Below are 24,760 nucleotides of genomic sequence, written 5' to 3' on the forward strand. Positions count from 1 at the left end.
GGCAGATTACTGGACAGCCTGCCTGCCAGAACCTACTGAGTGGTTCTGGGCTGAATGTCTGAACAATGAGAGCAAAGTGGAACTGTGGTCAATTTCCTTGTTTTAATGCCCAAACTTCATCAACAATGCAGATTCAGATGTTTAAAAATTACATAACAGAAGTGAGGTCTTTTTGGCCGTGGGAAAAATTTTATTTAGCTATTTTACTCAACTATAGCCACCGTTTTTCTTTAACAATAAAATATTTGAAGTGTTTGTGCTCTACCTTGGGTTAGTTTTTTCTAAAGAATAAGTGGAAACAATTTTTAACTATATAATTAATAACTTGCTATTTTCTTTTTTTGGTGTCACCACCAAAATAACTTGGTGGATAAGTGCTACGCCACCATTTGTTTTGTTTTGAACTTTTCCGGCTTTGAGATTAAATTTCCCTATGGGATCAATAAAGTATTGATTATTGACTCTGAATTTGAATAAATAAATAAAAGGTGTTAAAATACTGCTTTAATTTGAATAAACAAGCTTGTTTGGAGTATTAATCTATCCTCACAACAGCAGGTGGTGACATCTCGTCGTTAGAATGAATCAAAGTACCAAGTAAGTTAAAGAAAATAACGGGATTCTCTCAGGATACCGCGCGAGCTTATTTCCTGTTCACGCACACTGTTTGGAACGTTGCGTCATGACGTCTCTTGTGACCAACGGTCGCGTTTGCTAGCAATAGCTTGCTAGCTAGATGGAAGCAGAAACTTTAGAATAACCTGTTAACATGTAATTTTTTAAACATTTACTGGATAAATGTGACTAAATTAAACCAACGACTCAGTACCACTGGCTTTGGTTGTTGAAAGTAAGTGAAATGTATATTTTCTGATCGAGAATTTAACTTTTATTCGATACAAATAGACATAAAAGTAGAATGACTGTTACAAGTTTGGAAGAGCTTTATGTTTACTACCAAATATTCCTCCGAGGTATTTCCTAAATATTTTCTGTGTCATCTTTTAGATCACTAATCTTCACCTCCACTAAGAGTCATCTTTCTCAAACACAGCTGGAACAATGTCTTCAATCTCACAGGGACGTCGCTATAATGATACTCACAGGGACACTACCTCCTTAGACTGGCTTTCGATATGCAAACAAACCGAAAAGGATCACAATAACCCATCATCTGGCTGCACAGACAGAAGCAGAAGTGTTTCTGGTGAAGGTGCAGACAACAATAACCCTCCTCCAGGTTCAGGTGCTGCTAAAACTCCAGAACCAAGCAGATCGGATCAACCCAAGTGCACAGCAGAAACAGCTACTGAGATCCTCAGCAGGTTTGGACTCGACAAGAACGACTTGGGAGAGCTCAGTGCTTACTCTGAGGATCAGATCACCCCTGAAAATCTGAAATGCATCCTGATGAAGATTTCCATTAATAAGAAGAAAAGAGCTGCAGAGAAATCCTCTGAATCGCAGTCCACTATCAATCTAAAGAGTGACTTGCATCAAACTCCCATAAAGTCAAATAAAGTTATTGATTGCGGTGATTTTGGTAGTAGTGTGACTAAAAAGGAGACTGGAAAAGCTAGCACAGATGAGCGTAGAGGTAAGACACTGGTGGAAACTCACAAACCCAGTGAGGACCAACTGCAAAGATGTGTGTTAAAGGGCAAAAGCAGAGATTTGGACTCTAGAACAAGCCGGAAGTCTGAGATTAGTGAGCAAAATAAAACGGTTTCACCCAAACATAAACCTGAGGAGCCTAAACTCTGCAAACCTCTTCCTCCAAAGCAACAAGAGTCCACATCTAAATCATCCAAAGCTAGTAAACCAGGACACAAGAGATCCAACAGCAAGGAAAGAAAAACTCAAGTAAAAGAAAAGAAACATCCAGAGGAGAAGAACCCTGAGGTTCAAACTGAGCTGAAACATAAACAACAAGGACAGGAAAAGCCAGTGATGCAGACTAAATTTAAGGGATCATCTTGTAAAAATGAGCCTTCACATGCCATAATTTCAGCCAAACAGAAACCTGACGAGCCTAAATCCTGCAAACGTCTTCCTCCAAAGCAACCAGAGTCCACATCCAAATGCTCTGATCCCAGTAAGCCAGAACAGAAAAGTTCCAACAACAAGGAAAGTAAAACTCAAATAAAAGAAACAATAGTTCCTGGGCAGAATAAGAGACTTCCAGAGAAGAATAACCCTGAAGTTCAGACTGAGTTGAAACGTGGACAGCAAGGACAGGATAAACCAGTGATGCAGACTAAATTTAAGGGGTCTTCTTGTAAAAATGAGCCTTCGCATGCCATAATTAGAGACTGTAAAGGAATCTCACCAGAATCCTTCCCTCATTATTGTTCGATATGCAACAAGAAAAGTTGTGACTTGCAGGTGAGTGATCTACACTGCAAAAACACAACACCTTACCAGGTATTTTAGACCAGTTTCTAGTACAAATATCTGTTAGCCTACACTTGAATTAAGACAAAATTAACTCATAAGAAATATTTTAGCAAAATGTAGCAGCTTGTTTTAAGTCAATAATCTATGTTAGTTTTAAAAAGTGTATTTAATTGGCATATTATTTCACTTATAACAACATTCCCATAAATGAAATAATCTGCAAATGGAAGTAATACTTTTTCACAAATATTAATGAATTATTGGCTTAAAACAAGCTCTTGTATCTCGCTAAAAACTTCTAAGTTTGGTTTGTGGTATTTCAATAGGTTCATGTTGAAAATACAAACTTCTAAAATGTCATTTAAATGTTTTTTTATTTTCACAGGCTTGGTGTTCCCACATGAAGACCACTGATCATCGTGAGAAGTGCAAAACCCTGTAAGGTTTTTGCACAGAGTCAGACTTTGTTTATTCTTTCTTATTAAGATTTTACTCATTTTTACTTTTTGCTTTTAGAAATATAGACATTTCAGAAAGAATAGGTTCGTGTTGATGGATATGGAACTAAGAGTGGAGTTGCAATTAATGGTTCACCAATCAGATATAAAATTTCCACGATATAATGTTTAGTAAAAACTCTAACAAATTTCATAATACATTCAAATTAAATGTGGTACATCTAGTTACTGAAAAGTAATAATTGTTTGTACAGACCCTAAAATATTATAGAAAACATTTTATTACAGTTGTAGTGATTTCCATAGGATGTATTTATTTTAGGAACACTAATTCCTAAATTGCTGCAGTGGTTCCCTGTGATTTTTCTTTTTACTTTTCCCAGTTCAGTTTACTTCTATAGCACTAATTCACAAAACATATTCTCTCACCTTACTTTACAAAAAATACTAAATTAATCTAATCATAAATACCTTCTAATTAGGAGTCTACAATGGTTGACCAGTCAATTAGCCACGATTTTAGACTTATGTTAGTCTTTTAATATGCATATAAATTTCACGTTTTGCTTGTTTTTGTACTTCAGTTTGGGATTCTACTGCTTCCAAAAACAACCCAAGTGCTTAAAAACACACAAGGTTTTTTTTTTGTTTTGGCAGTGAGTTCATGTTTTATAGTATCTGGAACGTCACAAATCGGCAGGCACTACACGTTACCTAGCAACCAAGGGTAGCCAGCCCGTTACCTGGCAACCCCAATGGAATTCTGTCCGTTGCCTAGCAACCCAAGTACAGTTGTCTCAAAATGTTCTAAATTTCATCTAAAAATTTCAGAGTTTTTTGGTGAAAGTGTACGCCTCTTTTTTTCCTGTCCACTATGCCGCTGTATGTATTAGAGTCACAGCTTGCTGTTCTTTTGCTGTTGTTGTAGCTAGTTCTGGCGCTTTACAATGAATGCTGGAGAAGACAAGTGTTTTGTTGTTGACTTACTATGAAGAAACCACTCGCTGCATTCTAGTTGGTTGTGCTTTCCCAAGATTTCTGATTGGATAATTGCACTTCTGTTTGGAACCATTTTCATGTGTGTGTAAACGTTGAGGTAGAGGGGCGTGGCCACCAGCAGCTTCTTTGGATTTGAAGTGACAAGACGCTCTAAAACATCTCATTCTGAAAGCTCATAATAAACCAAAATTTATGATACTGTGCATAAAAAGAAATGTTTTTTATAGCCACTAGATCTATCCTAGCCTGTTCAAGGAACTCTGTTAGCTCTACTTTAAATATGGTCTCTGTTTTAACCTGGAAACTTACAGTATCTTAGTGTTGCTGATTAGTGAATCCGGCTTGCATCTATTGATTGCAGCCCTGATTTTCTTAATCTTGGGTTATCTTAGCTCAAGAAAGAAAAAAATGTAAATGTAAATCTTTGAACATCTGGTTTCAGCTGTATGTGTATGTTCTTTTTTTCTTCGTAGATACCCAGACTTGTTTTGTGAACAACAATTCTACAGGTAAGTCTGTCTTCAGACAAATGCGACCCACTTTATCCTATGTATCCAAATTTGTTTTTGTTTTTCCACATGTGTAAATAGAATAGATGCAATCTGGAGGCGGTGTCAGGAGACGGCCAAACACAAGAGTGATTTGCGTCGCAGAAACGCTTCCCGTTCCAGAAGTCAAGAACGCAGTCACAGAAGAGGCTTCAGTATTCGCTCACCCTGCCGGAGAAACACTTCCTGCTCTAGAAGTCATGGCCGCCAACACAGAAGAGGCTCCAGTTCTCGTTCACCCTGCCGGAGAAACGCTTCCCGATCCCGTTCCAGAAGTCATGGCCGCCAATTCAGAAGAGGCTCCGGTTCTCGCTCACCCTGCCGGAGAAACGCTTCCCGATCCCATTCCAGAAGTCATGGCCGCCAATTCAGAAGAGGCTCCGGTTCTCGCTCACCCTGCCGGAGAAACGCTTCCCGATCCCGTTCCAGAAGTCATGGCCGCCAATTCAGAAGAGGCTCCGGTTCTCGTTCACCCTGCCGGAGAAACGCTTCCCGATCCGTTCCAGAAGTCATGGCCGCCAATTCAGAAGAGGCTCCGGTTCTCGCTCACCCTGCCGGAGAAACGCTTCCCGATCCCGTTCCAGAAGTCATGGCCGCCAATACAGAAGAGGCTCCGGTTCTCGCTCACCCTGCCGGAGAAACGCTTCCCGATCCCGTTCCAGAAGTTATGGCCGCCAATTCAGAAGAGGCTCCAGTTCTCGCTCGCACAGCCCGTATCGTCAGCGCCGTAAATCCAGGAGTAGATCAACTTCCACCTCATACAGTTCTAGCTCTGAGGACAGAAAAGACAGGCGCAGGAGCCCACCCAGGTCTTCCTACAGTTATAGACACACCCTCAGGTCTGTTGGATGAAGTATTACTGTACATTGGACCCAGCAGTTGAGATCTGTGTCATCATCCATGATTTTTCGTTCTGTTTAGGTCTCGATCTCGTTCTCCACGGTACAAGAAGTCCACCTCCTCTTTCCTCCTGGACCTCTTTCTCCCTCCTGGGTCCACCTCCTCCCAGGAGCCACCTCTCTCCTCCTTCCAGCAGAGAGGTGGACCACCTCTCTTGGGACCACCTTTCCTGGGACCACCTCCTCTCTCCCAGGACCACCTCCTCTCTCCTGGGACCCCCTCCTCAATCCTGAGTCCACCTCTCTGCTCCTCCCAGGACCGAGGTGGACCATCTCGAGAAGTCATGGCCGCCGGCCAGGAGAAAGTTGGACCCTCTTTCTTGGGACCACCTCCAGTGGGACCACCTGTAGTGGGACCACCTCCTCTGTCCCAGGACCACTTCCTCCCTTCTGGGTCCAACTCCTCCCAGGGTCCACCTCTCTGCTCCTTCCAGGAGAGATGTAGACCACATCTCCCAGGTCCACATCTTCTGTCCTGGAATAACCTCCTCACCCCTGGGACCACCTCCTCTCTCCCGTGTCCACCTCCTGTCTCCTGGGTCTCCAGACCTTCCTCATTCAGCAGGAAGGAGGAGGAGCTGTTCTCTCCAGGAACGCCTTCCGAGAAACAACTTTCACCCAAAAGCAGCAGCAAGAATTCGCCGTCACCAAGGAGAAGCGGCGAGAAGCAAACGTCCGGAGAGACATCGGTCCCTCAGGATGAGAGTGGTGCAGAGACACTGGTGAAGAAACTGCTTCAATCATCAGGTTAGACACATTTTGGGATTTGGATTAGCATTAATTGAGCTTCCTGAAGATTAAATTACTATTTTGTTGAAGCTCTGATAGGTAACTTTTTAAGAAAAAGTTTTTTTTTCAAGATATTTTTTAAAATTGTCACCATGTTGCAACAGAATAACGTGAGGCAGATAATCTGAGAAATAGTGCTACTATATTTCTAAAAAAACTCGCCTCTCCCAGTCAAAAACATCCAATCAGAACCTGGATGGGCGTGTTGGCTGTCAGTTAAACTTATGTTCGTGCGGATAAATGTAAAAATTGTGAAGAAACAACTTCAAGTTCCAGAAAAACTTTTTATCCATCGTCATCAGTGGTCATGCTAACTAGCCTTAGCACTCATGGCAGACTCTGCTGTGGTGAACCAGTGTGAGCAGAGTGATTGACAGCACTGATTAACAACCAGGGCTCTGATTGGTTGTTTCTGACTGAGGGTACTATGTTTAAGGGACATATTGCCTCATATTATACTGTCACGACATAGTAACACTTTTAGGAAAAAAGAACAAAAACATTTTTATTAATAAAAGTTACATACTTCAGCTTTAACCAGAAGAATCCAGACTAAAAACATGTTATATTTTCTCATTTTTTTGCCTTTGTTTTCCCTTTTGCACTAAAGTATTTGCAGTTCTTTAATTCTGCTCCACTAAAGTGTATTTTTGTCTGCCTAGCTGTCCAGTCTTTGTCAAAGCAGATGGATGTAGAGAGTCTTGTGAAAACTCTGACTCCGATTTTCCTGGACGAGTTCAACAAGTTAACCTCAACACCTGGATCATCAGAGGCGCTATTAACTGCAGGCTTCCCGACAAATCACGAGGTTTTGTTACTTAAAATTACAGCTATACATGTTTTATTGTTGAAACTATTTTTGTTGTTCATCCAGTGACAAAACTTATTTTTTTGACTGCATACTTGTGACAAACTGCAGACAGCTGTTACATTTAAGTGTATCTAAACCCATTGTGAAAGCATAAGCCCCGCCCCCTGAAAAAATTCCACTGAAGTAGGCGGAGCCAAGACACCAATGGGTGTGACCAAATGTGGGAATGAGCGAACAAAATTAACAACTTTGTTGCTACATTTAGCAACTTTTCAGACCATTGGTGACGTTTTTCCAGAAATCAATGAACAACTTTTTGTTTTTCTACGATTCCAACTCCTAACCCGCCAATCTACTTACATTTTATGACTGCACAGCTTTCCTTCCACTAAAGTTTGAGGCTTTAATGTGAATTTAAAGACTTTAAAGATGTAAATACAACATCTGACAATTTAAGAAGCAAGTTATATGAAAAGCTTCTTTATTGGCTTTTAATCATTTTACTCGCGTTAATTTAATTAAAATACTTTTATTTACAGCCTCCTGTGACTTCAACTGAACAGAAAACGGCTACAAAAATGTATGATGTTAATATTTAATTTAATCTGTCCTCCTTGTAATATTTCTGATAATTCACCCATTTCCTTTCCTTTATGTTTATATCTGAGCTGACAACAGTTCATTTTGTTCCTTACAGGGAATCTGAGCCATCGAACAAAATTGAAGCCCTAAATGTGAAGGAGAAACCAAAGAATGAGACTGAACTAAAATGTAAGTGGGAAACTACTCAGTGGGTATAGGAAGGAATCTTTGTTGATAATTTTCTCTTGGAAGCCTTTTTTAAAAGCTAGAATTTGGGTTATTTTGCCCTTCATAAGAGCAAAAAAAAAAATTGCTCATTTATAAATTAAACAGTTTCAAACTAAATATTTAAACTTTTGTCAGCATGCTAAATATTTCATTTGTAAAATTTAACTAACTAAAAAAATTGTTTGATAGCTAGCAATTTAGTTAGAAATCTAGTACTTAGTTGAAAGCTAAATATTTAATGTGAAAAATAATTAAGTAGTTGGAAATTTAAGTATTTAACCTCAGACTACATATATGGTTATCAAGTATTCAATTAGCACAATACATATAGTTTGAGGCTATATATTTAACTTCTATTTAACTTGGTAGCTCAACATTGAGTTTGAAGCTAAATGTTTAGCTTGCTTATTCATTATATTTTAATTTAGAACTGCGACATTTATGAATACAAATGATAAAAAAAAATGTAACTTTTAAATTGAGCCTCCATTCTTTTCTCTCATGACAAAATTAAATATTAATTGTTGGTGAACTGGCTGATGGCGAAATGTTTGTGTCGGTATTTTTTGGTTCATTTGTTTTTGTCAGGTTAAAGACGACCCAAATGAGATATTTGACTAATATTAGTTTTCACTTGTGGCACATTTTCTGATCTAAAGGTCTGTTGGTCACACCTACTGAAAATAAACCAGCATCAATCGAAAAGCCGGCGCCGGTGATTTCCTCAGAGGATCTGACTGTTGGGGAGAAGATAGAAAAGTGCTTTGACCCCAAACTCATTTGTATGAAAACATTACAGTTTGACTTTATTCATTTAAAAAAAATGTGGTTTTCATTTTTATTTATTTGCCTCTTCTTTCCAGGGCCTGTTGAATTCACAGATTCCATTTCAGAACCAGAAGTAAGCTTTCTATCTATTTTTATCAGTGTTCCTGAAAACTGAATTAATTTTCCCCCCTGATCAAGACGTAAGCCAGTCAGATTTAAAGATGGTCCCATTTTCTACCCTGGACAAGCATTACATAACATGTGTGTATGTGATGTTTGGAAACAGTAATTAATTGAAATCAGAGTCGCCTGTGAATGGTGGACTAAACACACAGACCATGAGTAAAACTCCTGAGAAACTTTATGCTCACAAATAACCCCCAGATAGGCGTCTGTCATCTGATCTACATCAGCGGTGTCCAAAGTTTGTTGTGTGCAAATAAAAAATGATACAGATAGACACTTTTATTTTGTAATGAGGGTAAAAATTATATGTGATTTTCTGAAACAGGAAAATGTGAAGATCAGCACTAATTATTTGTCTGTTTATAACCACGTTTTAACAAAAGATAAAATCAAGTCTATCCAGAAACTTTTACTGAAAAGCTAACCTTGCTGCACCCAAATAAACTTCTATTCTTTTTAAACTTGGCTTGATACAGCAAGCATTTTGAAAAAAATTGACTCAAACCCTGTTCTTATTCCTTAAATGAAATTTATTCAATTGAGCCCAGAAGAAACTGAAAAGTACGACTTTCTTTCAATAGAGAAAACATGAAAAATCTACTATGGCATATTATTAAAAAAAAAATTTGCCTAAAAACATAGAACCTTTGAGCGTAGTATCATAAAATGTCTAGAAAAACAAGAAAATTTGTGAGGAGAAAAAGTAAAATTTTTAGATGAACGTCAGACATTTTACTGTTACAAAAAACTTGGACATTTCTGAAAACTTTTCTAGAAAACTGTACGTTTTCTAGGAAATTGATGAGATTAATCACAGAAAGGAGGAAATTTACTCCTTTATTTTCTGTCTACAATGGCCCTAATACACCATCATAAAAATCCTTTTCAGGTTTTGGATCTACAATAAATATCGAGCCTCTTTATTTGCTTGTTTTTGGGTTGGAGGTTTTTGACCCACAAATACTTTGGAGTCTATTTTGTGTCACTGGACAAAAACTTTGGTCACCTCTGGTCTACATCATACACAAGCACACAAACGGTGACCTAATCAAAACAATGTCGACACCTGATGTAGTTTTTTTCTTTCCTAACATAACTGCTCTTTTTACTCCGAAGCTCTTGATAACCAACCTTCCGAACTATTTCGACGGCTGCTACACAGAGGACGATCTCGTCGATCTCCTTCGTCCTTTTGGGTTTGAGAAGAGCTCCAACATTTATGTGATTCCTCAGAAACAGCTGGTAAGGATCTGCTGGCAAATCTGCGTTTTATCACTCAAGTTTTGGTTTTACTGGTTGACCACAATTGATAGATGCCTGTCATCCACGTCTTGATGAGTTTTCCTGTTTTTTCTTCTTCTTGTAGGCTATAGCTTTCATGCCACACGTGAAAGGGCTGAAGGAAGCCCTCACACAGTCTAGAAGCGGCATGTTTTTCAAAGGATCTAAACTATGCCTACAGGCTTGTAGAATAGTGGTAAGTATCTCAGTGGTGGGCGCTGGATGATGAACAGTGCGTCATTGCATGACCATTTTGTAAAAAAAAATATCTAAACTCTGTTTTCAGACTTGTTGGAAACCAGGAAAGTCTACATCGGTTAGTATACACACCCATGTTCTGTAGTAAATTACTTCTGTCTCCATAATCAATAAATCTGTCAATTGCATGGTAAATCAAAACTCAATAATTTCCATTTGCATGATTTGTCGGTTTTCTGTCTGGTGTTTTGGTCTCAACTAAACATGTGAAGCATAAATTTATTTGCGGGCTTCATAATTTGTTTTATTTGTTGTTTCTGTTTTTGTTTATTTATATTGATATTAAAATGTCTTCCAAAGTTAAATATTCATTGGAATTTAAAATTTATGATCTTTGAGAACTTGTTGTTGCATTACTATGCCTTTGTTACCATTATATTTCTTGAAATTGGCCTCAGATCTAAGAAATATTATCCTTTATCACAATAACTTGGACAATATATCGTCCAGCAAAATGTGTTATTGTGACAGGCCTATTTCTTCATTTTATCCTTCCCTAAAAAAACAGTTTCCTCATGGGGAGAAAAGTACCATTAAGATGTGAAAATGCTGGTTTAAACAAGTGACTCGTGCACAAAAGGTGACCAAATAATTGACTTTTTCATTGTGATTGGTAGGAGATGATGTCCAGCCTCACCAGTCTTTCATGCTTCTTTTTAGATGAGCTGTCAGGATGTCTGTAGCTGCTAACAGTTTTATGTTTTGACACAGTTGAGTGGCTAGCACCAGTGCAAGAAAGAAAGTCCTGGATTCAAATCCTGAGGGCCAAATTTGTGCCACTGTTGAGCTGAGATCAGGGGCCCACACATAGCTATTCCAAGTACAGTAAAAGGCCCCCAGGCCACACTTTGAACAAACCTAGACTAAATACTTTTAATAAGTTGATAAAGTGTGTTTGAATTCTTTACCTAATATAACTAATATTATTTATGCATGTTTTATACCATCAACACTTACTCTGGATACTTTCTGTTTCAGCTTGGCCTTTACAAAGCTTTGATGCGGTGCTTAAAACATGTAAGTAATACTAAAACGTCTTAAAACATAAAAAATGTATTTACTCTTTATTGAGATCTGAGCATAGGTTGTGTGTTCAGGCAATGGTCCACTATATATCATCCTCCTAAGATGAACTAAGAACCATAGCTGTGATAATCAGGGTGCAGCTCTGATTGTTCACTCATTGTTTTTAGAACATGACTGATAACGGAGAAGGTACAATCTGCATTCATCACATCTCACCAAGCGAGACCCGCGACCTCCGGACGGCTCTGAGGAAAATTGGTTCTGTAAGAAACTTCCTGCCTCTGCTCAACAAGGTACAAACACACAAGGCCAACAGGCACAAGGCTCCATGATATGTTAGGAATATAATGTCGTTGTGCACAATATTCATTATCCAAAACACGGTTGAAGTGTTAAAATTGTTGATTACTATCAGCTTTGGACACTGCAAGCTAAAGAGTTAGCAGGGCTAAATGTAAAGCGCTAACCATAAGCACAGAGTTGGATCCAAATATTGTACTCAACTAAGAGCAGGACTACTTCAGCTTATTTTTACTTAAGTTAAAAGCCCAAGAAATTACTTAAGTTAGAGGAAAAAAGTATTTGGTAAAAAAAAAATCTACTCAAGTACAGAGTAAATGATTAAATTATCAGTCATTTAATATTTAAAAATTACATTATGAGACGGACCAAACTATAAAATTAAGCGGATATTTTGATGTTTGAATGACGAAAATGACAAAAACTCATATAAGTAACAAAAAATAAAATCAGCCAAAAGAAACATTTCCAAATCAGCTTCTTTCAATAAAAATCTTTTGAAGCTTTAACAAAACCTGTCTGTGTTTGGTGAATTTTGGTTAAAACTTTGGTTTTTCATTCAGTGGTTGGAAAATACAGACATTTTACTCAAATAAGAGCAGAAATACTTCATAGTAAAGTTACTCAAGTAAAAGTAAAACTACACCTAAAAGTATTCTTTTGTCAAACAAGTTACTCATGTAAATGTAACTAGTTACTACCAAACTGTGGAAAAGCATCAGCTCTGCTAACTCTGAAGTGCGACACCAACAAGGTACGTAGCGTAAGCTAATGCTAATGCTGCGCAGCATTAAAAGTGAAGAAGATGAGGAGAGGAAATGGAACTGCTGTGTAAACAGCCTTGACTCCCTTCAAAATAAGAGCATGAATACAACTGCCTAACTACTTCCAGAAATCCTAGCAGTCTATAAGCAAAACTTCAACTTTATTCAACTGAAAGTTTATGAAAAAGCCTCATAAATCAGTGATTAGCATTTATCCAGAAAAATGTATTTAGGGTAAGCTAAGTGCGCTAATTGTTTTCAACTTGGCAAAACAAAAAAATGTGCATTAGTGGGTGAGTGGAAATGTACTGCCATTTTCCAAGTGCTTATAAAACACAGGTGACAATAAAAAGAGGCACATATGGTAATCACAAGATTTTGTTATAACGTTGTCGATTTTAAATGCATCTGTTTATTCCTGTGTTTACTTCTGTGTGTTTTGTGTGTGTGTTTCAGGTTTTTATTGAGTTTGAGTCGAAGCACGATGCGGATCGGCTTGGAGTTTGGTACAGCTTCCTGAAACCAGGCCGTAAACACACCGTGGAAAGGCTGAAAATGTTTGTGGCCACCAGTATAGCTCTGCGTGAGTTCACGTTTAAAGAAATAAACAATTACACAATAGACGCTGTTTAGATTACTCTAAAAATAATTAAGATAATATCTAATGTAAAACCCCAATACAAAATTAAAAAAAAACAACTTCTTGATCCAAGTTTCAACCATTATTTAGAAAATCTGAAGCAGTCAGCTCCACGCTTGACTTCCTGTTACAGTCGACATGTTGTAAACATTCCAGTTCACACCAGCGGCTCTCCTTGTGTCACTCATGCGCACAACGCTGGGGACGATTCTTTTACATGTCGTCCAACTGCAGCGACAGAATGATTCCTTTAACGAAATGAAACATGGAGATGTTGGCATTAATTCTGTGCAGCACGCCACAGCAAAGGGAGAAATAACACAGAAAAACCATTGAAGAACAACTCAAAATAACTTTTTTTCTCGCTCTCTATGTTGGCTACACTATAAGGAGACACGTTGACAACAACTAGCAAAGCGTTGCATCCCTTTTACTTTCATAGATCAGGTGTACATTTAAGATTTAGCACCTTATATTGACAACTTGCTGTAATTTCCTGTGTGTTCAGCCCCCAAACTTCCTGCTCAGGCTCTGCCGGACGCCAGTGATGCTGTCGCTACTGCGAGGATCCCTATTGCCAACGGTGTCATTAAAGATTGTGCTGTTCCTCCATTTTGGGTCACAATGTCAACGGCGCCGTACATGTTTCCCACGATGTCTCCGTGGTTTGACATCCCTGGTAAAAACAACTTTCTACTGAAAAAGCAAAAATAAAAAAAAAACCTTCAGAAGAGGCTAATAGCAGATTCACTGAATAATTATATATAATTTCACCTCTAGCTTTCCAGACAGTGAAAGAAGTTAGCGACATCAAGGTGATTGCAACTTTCTATTTTTGTAGTTTTTATATCAACCTGACCATTTAATGTCTGAATCTTTTAATAATAATAACTCCTACTCAGATTATGCAGCAATTAAAATCTTTACTGTCATTACCATGTGAGACATTTTACAGATTCTTAATGTAGCTTTAACCCAGATTGTGTGATTTTAAACACTTATTTATACCAACCTTAACAAACATCTGCATAATGTCACAGGATTGTGCTAAAAAAGGGATTTTTACCCACAGCGTGTAAACAAAGAGATGTTTGGTGTGCTATCATTTAAGGTATTTTAAATATTAAACTATTTCTTTCATCTTTTAATACAGAAAGCTCTCCCTCAGGCCTCCCAGTTCTCCACCATCATGCTGACTGGTTTCCCTCAATCGATAAGGAGACAAAGTGTTGTTGCCCAGATGGTCTCAGGTTATTTCACCAAAGGTTACTCAGAGTCTGTGAACGTCCTGTCACTGCAGAGGAGGGTAAGGAAAGCTCTTGTTCAGTCTTCCAGATTTATTTATTGTTTATTTGCTGCAGTGGAAATGTAATGTGAAACACCCAACAATCAATTGGAGACACCGGGGTTGACGTTACCACCCTCCCATCTCCCACAGGCCTTTGTGTTTTTCCCTTGTTGGGATTCTTGCCAAGGCTTTCTCGAGGGTTACTTGACTTCTAAACCTTCTGGCAAAGACTTCGTTCTTAAAGTCCACTTGGTCTTAGAGGACATGCGTCCAGGAGACACTGAGGTACCGGCACTGGCTGAAACCTTCACAATAAGAGCTCAGAATGTTCACTATTAAAACGTCTTTTTGCTTTTACAGGAGACGATGTACAGGAATCTGATGAGATGGAGCAACGCTGTAAGTTCTTGGTCATTTATTCCAATCTTTTCTTTGTTGGCTTGTATTTGTTTGAGTTATTGTTTTGTCCTGTTTGTTGTAGCATGTTTCAGAGCCTGAGTCCCTCAGTCAGCGGCTGATATGTGTGACTTTCTCTGACATCACCCTGAGCGTCATCCAGGGCTTTCTGATGGCAGTCGGATCCATCGCTCCGTTTGTCAACTACCTGGTCCTCACTGATCGCGTATGTCGGCTTTCGCCACCTGCAGCTGCTAACCTGACGCTGCAGAGCATTTTACATCAGGGTGTCCAAAATGTGGACTGATTTTGTGCAAATACAATTTAAAAATATTACAAATTTGGCCCGAAGATGCAAATGGAGATTTTTAATTTGTAATCGGGGTAAAAATTGTTACCAAAATATTTTTCATACAAAGTACAACACAGAGTATTTGTGTTTTTATAACAAAGGTTTAAAAAAAAGGCAAAACAAGAGACTTTTACTGAAAAGCCAACTTTGCTTCAGCCAAATCGGCTTTTATTCTTTCTTAAACTTGACTAAATATAGCAACCATGTTGAAACAAAGTGATGCAAATCCTGTTCTTATGACTGAAAATACATTTATTCAGTCAAGCCCAAAAGAAACTGAGAGCTACATGTTTTTATTTTCTTGAAAATTTCTGAGACTAATCACAACATTTTGCTCATTTTTTACCATTTAAATGACTCTCATACACAATCATAAAAATCACTTTCAGGTTTTGCACCTACAATAAATATCAATCGACTTTATTTGCTTGATTTTAGGCTGGGGTTTTTAGCCTGCGAACACTTTGGAGTCAACAAAGTGCAAAAAGTTTGGACACCCCTGGTTTAGAGTCTGAAAGATGAAGATTTTAAAAAATCTTCTTCCGCTAGCCACTGATTCATTCTTTGAATTTTTAAGACTGTCGACAAGCCAAATGACAAATCTACAACTTTTAATGAGAAATTAAGAAAAATAATTTGTTCCTCATTTTTTTGCCTCTTCTTTCTGCTGTAGATCTACATAGAAATGTGTGACTCCAGCAGTGCAGCTCAGGTGTTGGACCTTCTGATGTTTAACCTTCTATCTGAGGAAGAGAAGAAGAAGAAGATGAGTGATTGTGATCAGAAGAAGGAGGAAGGCTTTTGGTACGCTGGTCTCCAGATCCTCTGTACTTCCAGGTCGTTTTAACCTTAGTAACTGTTTGGTTTTGCTCCACAGGAGGAAGCGTCAAAATGTCTACCTGTGAGTATCTGAAAGTATTCTTTGTCAGGTCACCACAGTTCAAAGGTCATGAACACAGTCAATCTTTGGAATCCCTTTGTTTCTGTATGGATGTTGTCCATTTGTTTGTCTTTTGAGGTCTCTGTTTTTATCCATCCGCCTCTCTTGGATCTAACTCCAATAAATCAAGTTTATTTTCATAGCACATTTCAGCTGCCAGGCAGTTCAAAGTGCTTTACAGCATAAAAACACAAACAATAGTTTAGAAATGTCACTCTCCGTTCATGTCTTATGAAACGTGTGTAATGAGGCGACTTGTCCTCAGAATATTTTTGAGCTTGCGGACTTAGACCTGCAGACGCAGGTTAGCGACTCGAACAAGTTAAAAATGTCCCAACTTTTGTTGCTGTCGTGGGAAACGTTGACATTTTGCTGTCGTTTGTCGCTTCCCATGTGAACTAAGTAACACTCTGCGAGAGAAAGGCAGAGTTGGGCAGGAACTGGTTACATTTAAACAGATTTACTGGAGTAACTTTTTGAAAAAATGTACTTTCAGGAGTATCTTAAGTTCTTTTATTGAAGAAAACTGATTTTTAAATTTGTTTATTTTGCCTGATTTTCTTATTTTATGTTACTTATATGAGTTATTGTCATTTTCATCCTTAAAATACCAAAATTTTCACATAACTTTATATTTTCCTCAGTCTCATGATGTAATTTTCAAACATTAAATGATTGATAACCTGATCAGTTACCATCAGCTTTTAAAGTCTGATCTCTAATCAGTAGCTCAGCTGTTGGACCTTCAGAACTTCTGTGCCTAAATAACCTGAATAACTGTTTTTGTTTTTGCTCCACAGGTTTAGGATTAAAAATGTCCGACTGTGAGTATCTGAAAGTTGGTCTGTTTTTCACTGTGGCGTTAAAATGTTGTGCTTCAGTGGGTTTAACTTTAACTATGAAAAATGATTGAGATCTCTTATGACAATTAATTTAGATTAAAAGTTGACGAATTCAGAGGCGCCTCCCTTAATAATAATGAGCTCAATGCGATCTTTCTAATATTTTGTGATTATATTTTAATTAGACAACAAAACTATTGGAGTGTTTTTGTTTTTCCATTGGGAGAAGCTTCTGTCTTTAAATAATTAATTGTTTTGTAAATTATATACACATAATATTAAAGCACTTTCTTACAATATGATGGATTGATAAGAATAAATACTAAGATATTTGCAGAATGTGAAAAATTAAATCTTAAAGTGAAAATTGCTAAGGGTTTAGATTTGAAGTATCACAAAATGTTACTAAGACATTACAGGATCTGTGTTTAGTAGCAGCTGATGAAATATTTTCCCTTTTTAATTTCAGTGTGCAGAGGCAGCCCCCAGCAGGGGGCGCCGTTTCAGGAATGGCTAAAGCTTCAGATAAGATCCAACCTGCTGGTGTTCAGGTTGAAGCTGAAGCCTGTGAACAATTAACCCAGACCGAAGCAGCTGAGGCAGAGGATGTTGGAACAGATTCAGCCGAAGATCGGACTGAAAACGAGAGTTACACTCAGCAACGTCAAACTCCTGCAGACGAGTCGACGAAAGAGGAAGGAGAGCAGGAACAAGAGCTGATCGATTTTGTAACGGATCAGGAAGACAAACAAGAAGAGAAACAGAAAACGGCTGGTAAAGAATCTGAGATGAGAGGCGGATCTGCAGCAAAAGAGGACGAGACGACCAGCGGCGACGACGCCATGACAGAGGGGGAAAATAAAGGAGAAGAAGAAGAAAAGGAGGCCTCCACAAAGCCTGAGGTGAGAATATTCTCATCTCTATTATCTTATATGTGTAGAAGTTTGGGGGAATGCTGGGAAAGTGTTTACAAATTCTATTTTTATTTCACAAAATAGAATTTGTAGAATTTGATTTTGTATTTAAAAAACTGAATATAAAGTTATTTATTTATTTTACAAATTTCTGTGTAGAATTCTCACCAGAAATGAGAAGTTTGTATTAATTTTTTTTTCTATATTAAAAATAAATGAGCAGAAATGAAGTCAATCAGAAATCAGACATGAATTCCAACATCTTCACCCTGAAACTAAAACAACTTCACAACTTGGTTTACCATCTTATTCTGCAAGTCACGTTTAAAATACATAACAGTGTATTACAGAGCAGATCAAATTTTATTTTTAAGAAAACAATAAAACGTAATATTTCATGAACGTATAATAAAGCATATTGATTCAATAGAGTGCAGTATCTGTGCAAAGATAATATGTTTTTTTTATATTATCTTTATACATTTATGGCGTGTTTTGTGTTTAAGGATCTATATGGACAGTTGATTGATGTTTATTTGCTTAAGTAAGTTTATTTTTGAGATGAGAATTAGACTATATAAGACTCTTTCTCCTAACTACTCTCTTTCATTCCCATTTTTTTGTTAATCTCAACTTGAGACTTGTTTATTTTAAGCTGTAAATAAAAAAGCAAATTATTTTCTATATTTCTGTTAATCTTTGCTGCTGGGCGTGATGGACGCCTCTGTTTTTCTTCAGCAGGAAGTGGGAGCAGAAACTGCTGACGGCTCAGATCCCAGCAGCCCAGGTTGGTGTTTCAGGACCTCAAACGTTACTATGATAACTGGTAAACTATTCCTGAAGCTAACGGGCGTTTTAGTAATCGATTAGTAGATTATTCTGAAGTTTAATCGGATCAAACAATTGTTCCTTTCTGCTTATTTTTTATTTAACCAACAAAGCCTTTTTTATACAATATTAGAAAGGCGTCATTAAAAGATTAGGGGATTTTTTTAACAGAATTTGAATCAAGTTAAGCTAAAACTACATATAAATTTACAGGGAAGGCATTTATTAAGTTTTTATATTTTTTGTACATTTTTGTCTTAATTATGGCTCCAAGTTTGTTGTTCTTTCATCTAACAGACTTTCTATTAATTGATTAATTGCTTCCCAATTAGTTGACAATTATTTTAGTAATCGATTTGTAACAATTAACCCAATTAATCATTTTGGTAAACTGTACCGCGTCCAGAGCAGGTTGGGTCATCCAGAGCTGAGTTTTCTCTAAAATCTGTTCTTATTAAATGTCAGACTTTAAATAGATGAAACATTGTTTTAATCCATAAACACTTGAAGTATTACTATTACATTAATTTTTAGTTTTCTACCAAATTTAACAAATTTTATTATGTAATTCATAAAAATGTAACCAATCCAATCCTTTCATTTTAAAATCTGTCCTAATGTAAACAGTAGACTTCATTACATTTAGATTTAATGAAAATCTGGTTAAATATAATAATAAGGTGTTGTTTTTTTCTATTTCACTCCAGTTTAGTTTTATTCAAATTTTTCATCATTATTGTGTTTTTATGTTCAGGTTTAGATCAGAGTGTAAACGCTGCAGCTTCAGGTGAGCTGGAGCAGATGGAACAGGAAGTGACATCACTGAGAAAAAGAGGACGACCCAGGAAGAAACCCAGAAAGACTCCTGGTAGCCGACCTACAATCTGCTCCACTGTGACGGCACATCGCTGAAAAACAAAGATTGATCAATAATTCATCTTATTTGCAGTGACAAAATCTGCTGGAGGAAAACCTGAGAGCCCAGAAGAAAACAGAGAAGAAGAAGACAAATCACTTCCTGGTACGCCACTGGATCCTTCTTCTTCTGCTCTATTGAGGGATGTCAAGACGGAGACGGAGGATGAAGCTGCTGAAGGTCCAGACAAACTGAACCTGTCAGAAACCTACAGTTTTAGTTTTTTCTGTTTTAAATTTAATTCCAGGTAGCTTTAAAAAAAAGATCTTAAATCTATGTGTCCAATGTTAAGGCCTTAAAATGTATTGAATTCAAAAAATATGTTGGTCTTGAATTATGTTGTGGCAGGACTATTTATTGTAGTCTTATTTTCCCACGGTTCCTACTGCGGCCAGTAGAGGGCATTACCTTTAGATTTAAAGAAAATCTAGTTAAATGTGATTCAGAATGATATAATAGGTGGTCAATTTTTTTTATTATTTCACTTCAGTTTACAATGATAGTTTTTCCATCGTTGTGTTTTCTGTGTTCAGTTTTAGACCAGCCAGTGAACGCTGCAGCAGCAGGTAATCTGGAGGAAACGGTGCAGACGGAACAGGAAGTGACATCAAAAAGAAAAGGAGGCCGACCCAGGAAGAAACACAGAAAGACTCCTGGTAGCCGACCTCACAATCTGCTCTACTGTGATGGTACATCGCTGAAAAACAAAGATTGATCAATAATTTATGTTATTTGCAGTGAAAAAATCTGCTGGAGGAAAACCTGAGAGCCCAGAAGAAAACAGAGAAGAAGAAGACAAATCACTTCCTGGTGCGCCGCTGGATCCTTCTTCTTCTGCTCTATTGAGGGATGTCAAGACGGAGACGGAGGATGAAGCTGCTGAAGGTCCAGACAAACCGAACCTGTCAGAAAACTACAGTTTTTGTTTTTTCTGTTTTAAATTTAATTCCACCTTGCTTTTTAAAAAAAAAAGGTCTTAAAAGGTCTTAAATCTATGTGTCCAATGTTAAGGCCTTAAAATGTATCGAATTAGTGGACATGTTGGTCTTCAATAAATTATTATAGGTCTTAAATTATCTCATGGCAGGACTATTCAATGTTTTATTTTCCCGCAGAAATGTTCTGTTATGCTCATACATGTTTGCTGTGCAGTTGAGGCTACTTCTAGCTAGCTGCTAATATACTGTTGCTAGCTAGATAGCTGGCTAACTTTTTCACCTTTTATTTCACGCACAAAACCAGGTTCATATTTTTTATTAAACTTAAATGAAATGCAGTAAGTTACCAGTGCCTAAAAAAACTATATTTATAGGTTTTTATCTGTCTAAAATTTCATTCAAGGTGGCTTTTAAAAGGTCTTTAAAAGTCTTAAATTCATGTATCTATAGTTGAAGCCTTAAAATGTCTTAATTTAAAAATGACAAATTGGTCTCAACTAAATTAATGACAGGTCTTAAATTATGTTGCAGAAGGGTATTTAATGTAGTGTTATTTTCTCACTCCAGCAGCAGGTAATCTACAGGAAATGGAGAAAACGGAACAGGAAGTGATATCGACTAAAAAAAGAGGACGACCCAGGAAGAAACCCAGAAAGACTCCTGGTAACCGACCTCACAATCTACTCCACTGTGATGTTACATCGCTGAAAAACAAAGATTGATCAATACTTCATTTTGTTTGCAGTGAGAAAATCTGCTGGAGGAAAACCTGAGAGCCCAGAAGAAAACAGAGAAGAAGAAACCAAACCTGAGACGGATGCTGAAGGTCCTGAGGGACAGAACCTGGACGGACGCTTGGAGGAAGAGGAGGAGGATGAAGGACGCTGCAGGGCCGCCGGAGAAGGTTTGGAAGATGAGACTTTAAGTTGGTTCTAAATCAACTATCATGTTTCTGTGTGAATAGAAAGGTACAAGTCCATTGATACATCTCTGAAAGATTTTTAGATTGAATTCAACTTTTATTAGGTCAAAAAATAGAACCAAACAGTCCTTTTATATTAAATTTTGAACTTAATGAGTCCTATTGAGTTCAATATATTTAGATTTAATGAAAATATAGTCCGGAATAAAATAAATAATTTGATATCATGACGGTCAAATTTATTCTGTTTCACTTCAAGTTATTTTTATTCAAGTTAAATCAAACAATGTCAGCTGATCATTAATACTTTCAAACAATCAGTCTCGGGTAGATAAATGATGAAGCAAAAACTAAAACAAAGTTTGGTCAAAATAATGACAATTAAAAAATTGGCAGGAAAATAATAGGAATATGAATAAAAACAAAGCATATTTAAATTCGACTACAGCAGTTTTCCAAAAGCGAAAACATCCGCCATTTTTCTTCTAATGATGTTGAAGTCCGGGGAACAAAGATGCATTTTGAGTTTTTATTTGGGTTTTTCATTATTGGTGTGTTTTTATGTTCAGTTTTAGACCAGCCAGTGAACGCTGCAGCAGCAGATAATCTGGAGGAAATGGAGGACACGGAACAGGAAGTGACATCACTGAGAAAAAGAGGACGACCCAGGAAGAAACCCAGAAAGACTCCTGGTAGCCGACCTACAATCTGCTCCACTGTGACGGCACATCACTGAAAAACAAAGATTGATCAATAATTCATCTTATTTGCAGTGAGAAAATCTGCTGGAGGAAAACCTGAGAGCCCCAAAGAAAACAGAGAAGAAGAAGACAAATCACTTCCTGGTGCGCCACTGGATCCTTCTTCTTCTGCTCTATTGAGGGACGTCAAGACGGAGACGGAGGATGAAGCTGCTGAAGGTCCAGACAAACTGAACCTGTCAGAAACCTACAGTTTTAGCTTTTTTTGTTTTAAATTTAATTCCAGGTGGCTTTAAAAAAAAAAGGTCTTAAATCTATGTGTCCAATGTTAAGGCCTTAAAATGTATTGAATTCAAAAAATATGTTGGTCTTGAATTATGTTGTGGCAGGACTATTTATTGTAGTCTTATTTTCCCACGGTTCCTACTGCGGCCAGTAGAGGGCATTACCTTTAGATTTAAAGAAAATCTAGTTAAATGTGATTCAGAATGATATAATAGGTGGTCAATTTTTTTATTATTTACTTCAGTTTACAATGATAGTTTTTCCATCGTTATGTTTTCTGTGTTCAGTTTTAGACCAGCCAGTGAACGCTGCAGCAGCAGGTAATCTGGAGGAAACGGAGCAGACGGAACAGGAAGTGACATCAAAAAGAAAAGGAGGCCGACCCAGGAAGAAACACAGAAAGACTCCTGGTAGCCGACCTCACAGACTGATCCACTGTGACGGCACATCGCTGAAAAACAAAGATTGATCAGTAATTCATCTTATTTGCAGTGAAAAAATCTGCTGAAGGAAAACCTGAGAGCTCCGAAGAAAACAGAGAAGAAGAAGACAAATCACTTCCTGGTGCGTCGCTGGATTCTTCTTCTTCTGCTCTATTGAGGGACGTCAAGACGGAGACGGAGGATGAAGCTGCTGAAGGTCCAGACAAACAGAACCTGGATGGACGCTTGGAAGAAGAAGACGAGGAGGAAGAAGAAGGTTTGGAAGAGGAAGAGAAACTCAATTTTTTCCATTTATAATCTATTAGTAGGTCGTCCTACGCTATATAGCCATGACAAATATGAAAAAGAAACATTATAAAAGTTACATACCGCAGTTTTAAAGCAATAAAGCCCCATGTACTGGTCTTGGTGACCTTTTAGAAAATTTTTTCTTGGAGTAGATTATCTTCAGGGTTTCTGCACATCCTTAAAAAAATCTTAATTTTATGTTTCTAAAATCAAAGCCTTAAAATGCCTTAGATTCATTAGAAAAAATGTAAGGTGGACTTGAATATGTCAATCATGGGAGTTAAAAAGAATCTCGTACATGTAGTATATCTGACACCAGCAAAAAATCATTGGTAACTCCAGGCGGCTATTGCTACTGCTAACTAGCTGCTATTATGTTTTAGCTAGCTAGAGTTATTGCGTTTTTTGTTGCTCATTTCTGTTGCCGACTCACAACGCCACATTTATTCTCTGCTAAAAAGCTTGACAATATTATTAAATAAAATCATTTTATTTTTCTATGTTTTTGTTGTGATATTGGTCTTAAATTGAATTATTAATGGTCTTAAAAAGTTTTACAAAACTTGTTGAAGCCATATTCTTAACATCAACTTTAAAGTAAAGTTTTGTTTTTCTTCAGTAGCTTGTAAAAAACGAAGGACGTCTCTTTGGACCGCTGCTGACTTTATCCTGCCACCTTTCAACCCAGACATCTCCTGTGGTGAGAAACCGACACAGACATTCGCCTGCCGGTTAGAAACGCTCTTGTTCATGTTCTCTTCTCTCCTCCTCTTCAGGCGAGGAGTTCACTGCTCGTAAACTGGGATATTTCTGTTCCCTCTGCTCTGTCTTCTACGTGCTGAAGAGCAACGAAGAGGACACTCACTGCTGCAGCAGAAATCATTACGACAACCTGCTGGTAAACCCGAACAATGCAATAAAATCACACACATGTTCACCGTGTGGCGTCTAAATGCTCTTTGATTTTCAGAAACATTCGCAGATGAAAGAAGAGCAACCGTCACCGCCTCCAAAAACAAAAACCAGACGCTCTCAATGATCCTGTTTTTATTTCTCCAGTATTAAAACTGTTCAACTCCTAGTCTGCTTGGATTGGGCAGCTCCATTTTTAAACTCTGAATTTATTTAAGTGCTTTATAATCAATTCATGAAGACGATTCCCTTCACATTCAATGTTTCTAATTACAGTTAGGGCCAGAAATATTTGGACAGTGACACAGGTTTTGTTATTTTAGCTGTTGACAAAAATATGTTCAGAAATACAATTTATATATAATATGGGCTGAAAGTGCACACTCCCTGCTGCAATATGAGAGTTTCCACATCCAAATCGAAGAAAGGGTTTAGGAATCATAGCTCTGTAATGCAGAGCCTCCTCTTTTTCAAGGGACCAAAAGTAATTGGACAATGGACTCCAAAGGCTGCAAGTAACTCAAAAGGCCTTTCCCTCGTTAACCTGTAATCAAGTAAGTAGTTAAAAGGTCTGGGGTTGTTTCCAGGTGTGTGGTTTTGCATTTGGAAGCTGTTGCTGTGACCAAACAACATGCGGTCAAAGGAGCTCTCAATTGAGGTGAAGCAGAACATCCTGAGACTGAAAAAAAGGAAAAAATCCATCAGAGAGATAGCAGACATGCTTGGAGTAGCAAAATCAACAGTCGGGTGCATTCTGAGGAAAAAGGGAATTGACTGGTGAGCTTGGGAACTCAAAAAGGCCTGGGCGTCCACGGAAGACAACGGTGGGTGGATGATCGCCGCATACTTTCTTTGGTGAAG

At 37.7% G+C, this 24,760-nt stretch overlaps 2 protein-coding genes across 7 annotated transcripts; both read left to right on the forward strand.

Annotated features, from left to right (window-relative positions):
• The first annotated feature begins 710 nt into the window (after window positions 1-710).
• On the forward strand, window positions 711-5,538 carry LOC129379953 (NK-tumor recognition protein-like). The gene is made up of 6 exons (XM_055060917.1): window positions 711-850; window positions 1,009-2,385; window positions 2,783-2,835; window positions 4,328-4,363; window positions 4,445-5,241; window positions 5,324-5,538. Exons 2-6 carry the CDS (start codon window positions 1,063-1,065, stop codon window positions 5,533-5,535), a joined length of 2,421 nt encoding a protein of 806 aa, XP_054916892.1. The 5' UTR covers window positions 711-850; window positions 1,009-1,062; the 3' UTR covers window positions 5,536-5,538.
• A 47-nt stretch (window positions 5,539-5,585) lies between these two features.
• Window positions 5,586-24,671, forward strand: LOC129379951 (uncharacterized). Of its 6 annotated transcripts, none has more exons than XM_055060911.1 (36): window positions 5,586-6,048; window positions 6,753-6,898; window positions 7,441-7,481; window positions 7,599-7,672; window positions 8,371-8,493; window positions 8,575-8,612; window positions 9,782-9,907; window positions 10,032-10,142; window positions 10,233-10,262; window positions 11,183-11,221; window positions 11,398-11,523; window positions 12,751-12,877; window positions 13,443-13,613; window positions 13,715-13,749; window positions 14,088-14,240; window positions 14,373-14,507; window positions 14,583-14,621; window positions 14,704-14,844; window positions 15,644-15,774; window positions 15,848-15,871; window positions 16,711-16,734; window positions 17,222-17,654; window positions 18,405-18,453; window positions 19,249-19,362; window positions 19,444-19,590; window positions 19,944-20,066; window positions 20,149-20,295; window positions 20,916-21,011; window positions 21,094-21,273; window positions 21,840-21,962; window positions 22,044-22,190; window positions 22,544-22,666; window positions 22,749-22,955; window positions 23,607-23,687; window positions 23,764-23,885; window positions 23,958-24,671. In XM_055060911.1, exons 1-36 carry the CDS (start codon window positions 5,586-5,588, stop codon window positions 24,024-24,026), a joined length of 4,458 nt encoding a protein of 1,485 aa, XP_054916886.1. In that variant the 3' UTR covers window positions 24,027-24,671. The 6 variants fall into 6 exon arrangements, with proteins under 6 accessions (XP_054916886.1, XP_054916888.1, XP_054916889.1 ...); XM_055060913.1 differs by having other exon boundaries at window positions 23,610-23,687; XM_055060914.1 differs by having other exon boundaries at window positions 20,919-21,011.
• Window positions 24,672-24,760: the final 89 nt, after the last annotated feature.

This window comes from Poeciliopsis prolifica, unplaced genomic scaffold (assembly GCF_027474105.1).
Source record: "Poeciliopsis prolifica strain line A6 unplaced genomic scaffold, Auburn_PproV2 SCAFFOLD062, whole genome shotgun sequence".
Taxonomy (NCBI): domain Eukaryota; kingdom Metazoa; phylum Chordata; class Actinopteri; order Cyprinodontiformes; family Poeciliidae; genus Poeciliopsis; species Poeciliopsis prolifica.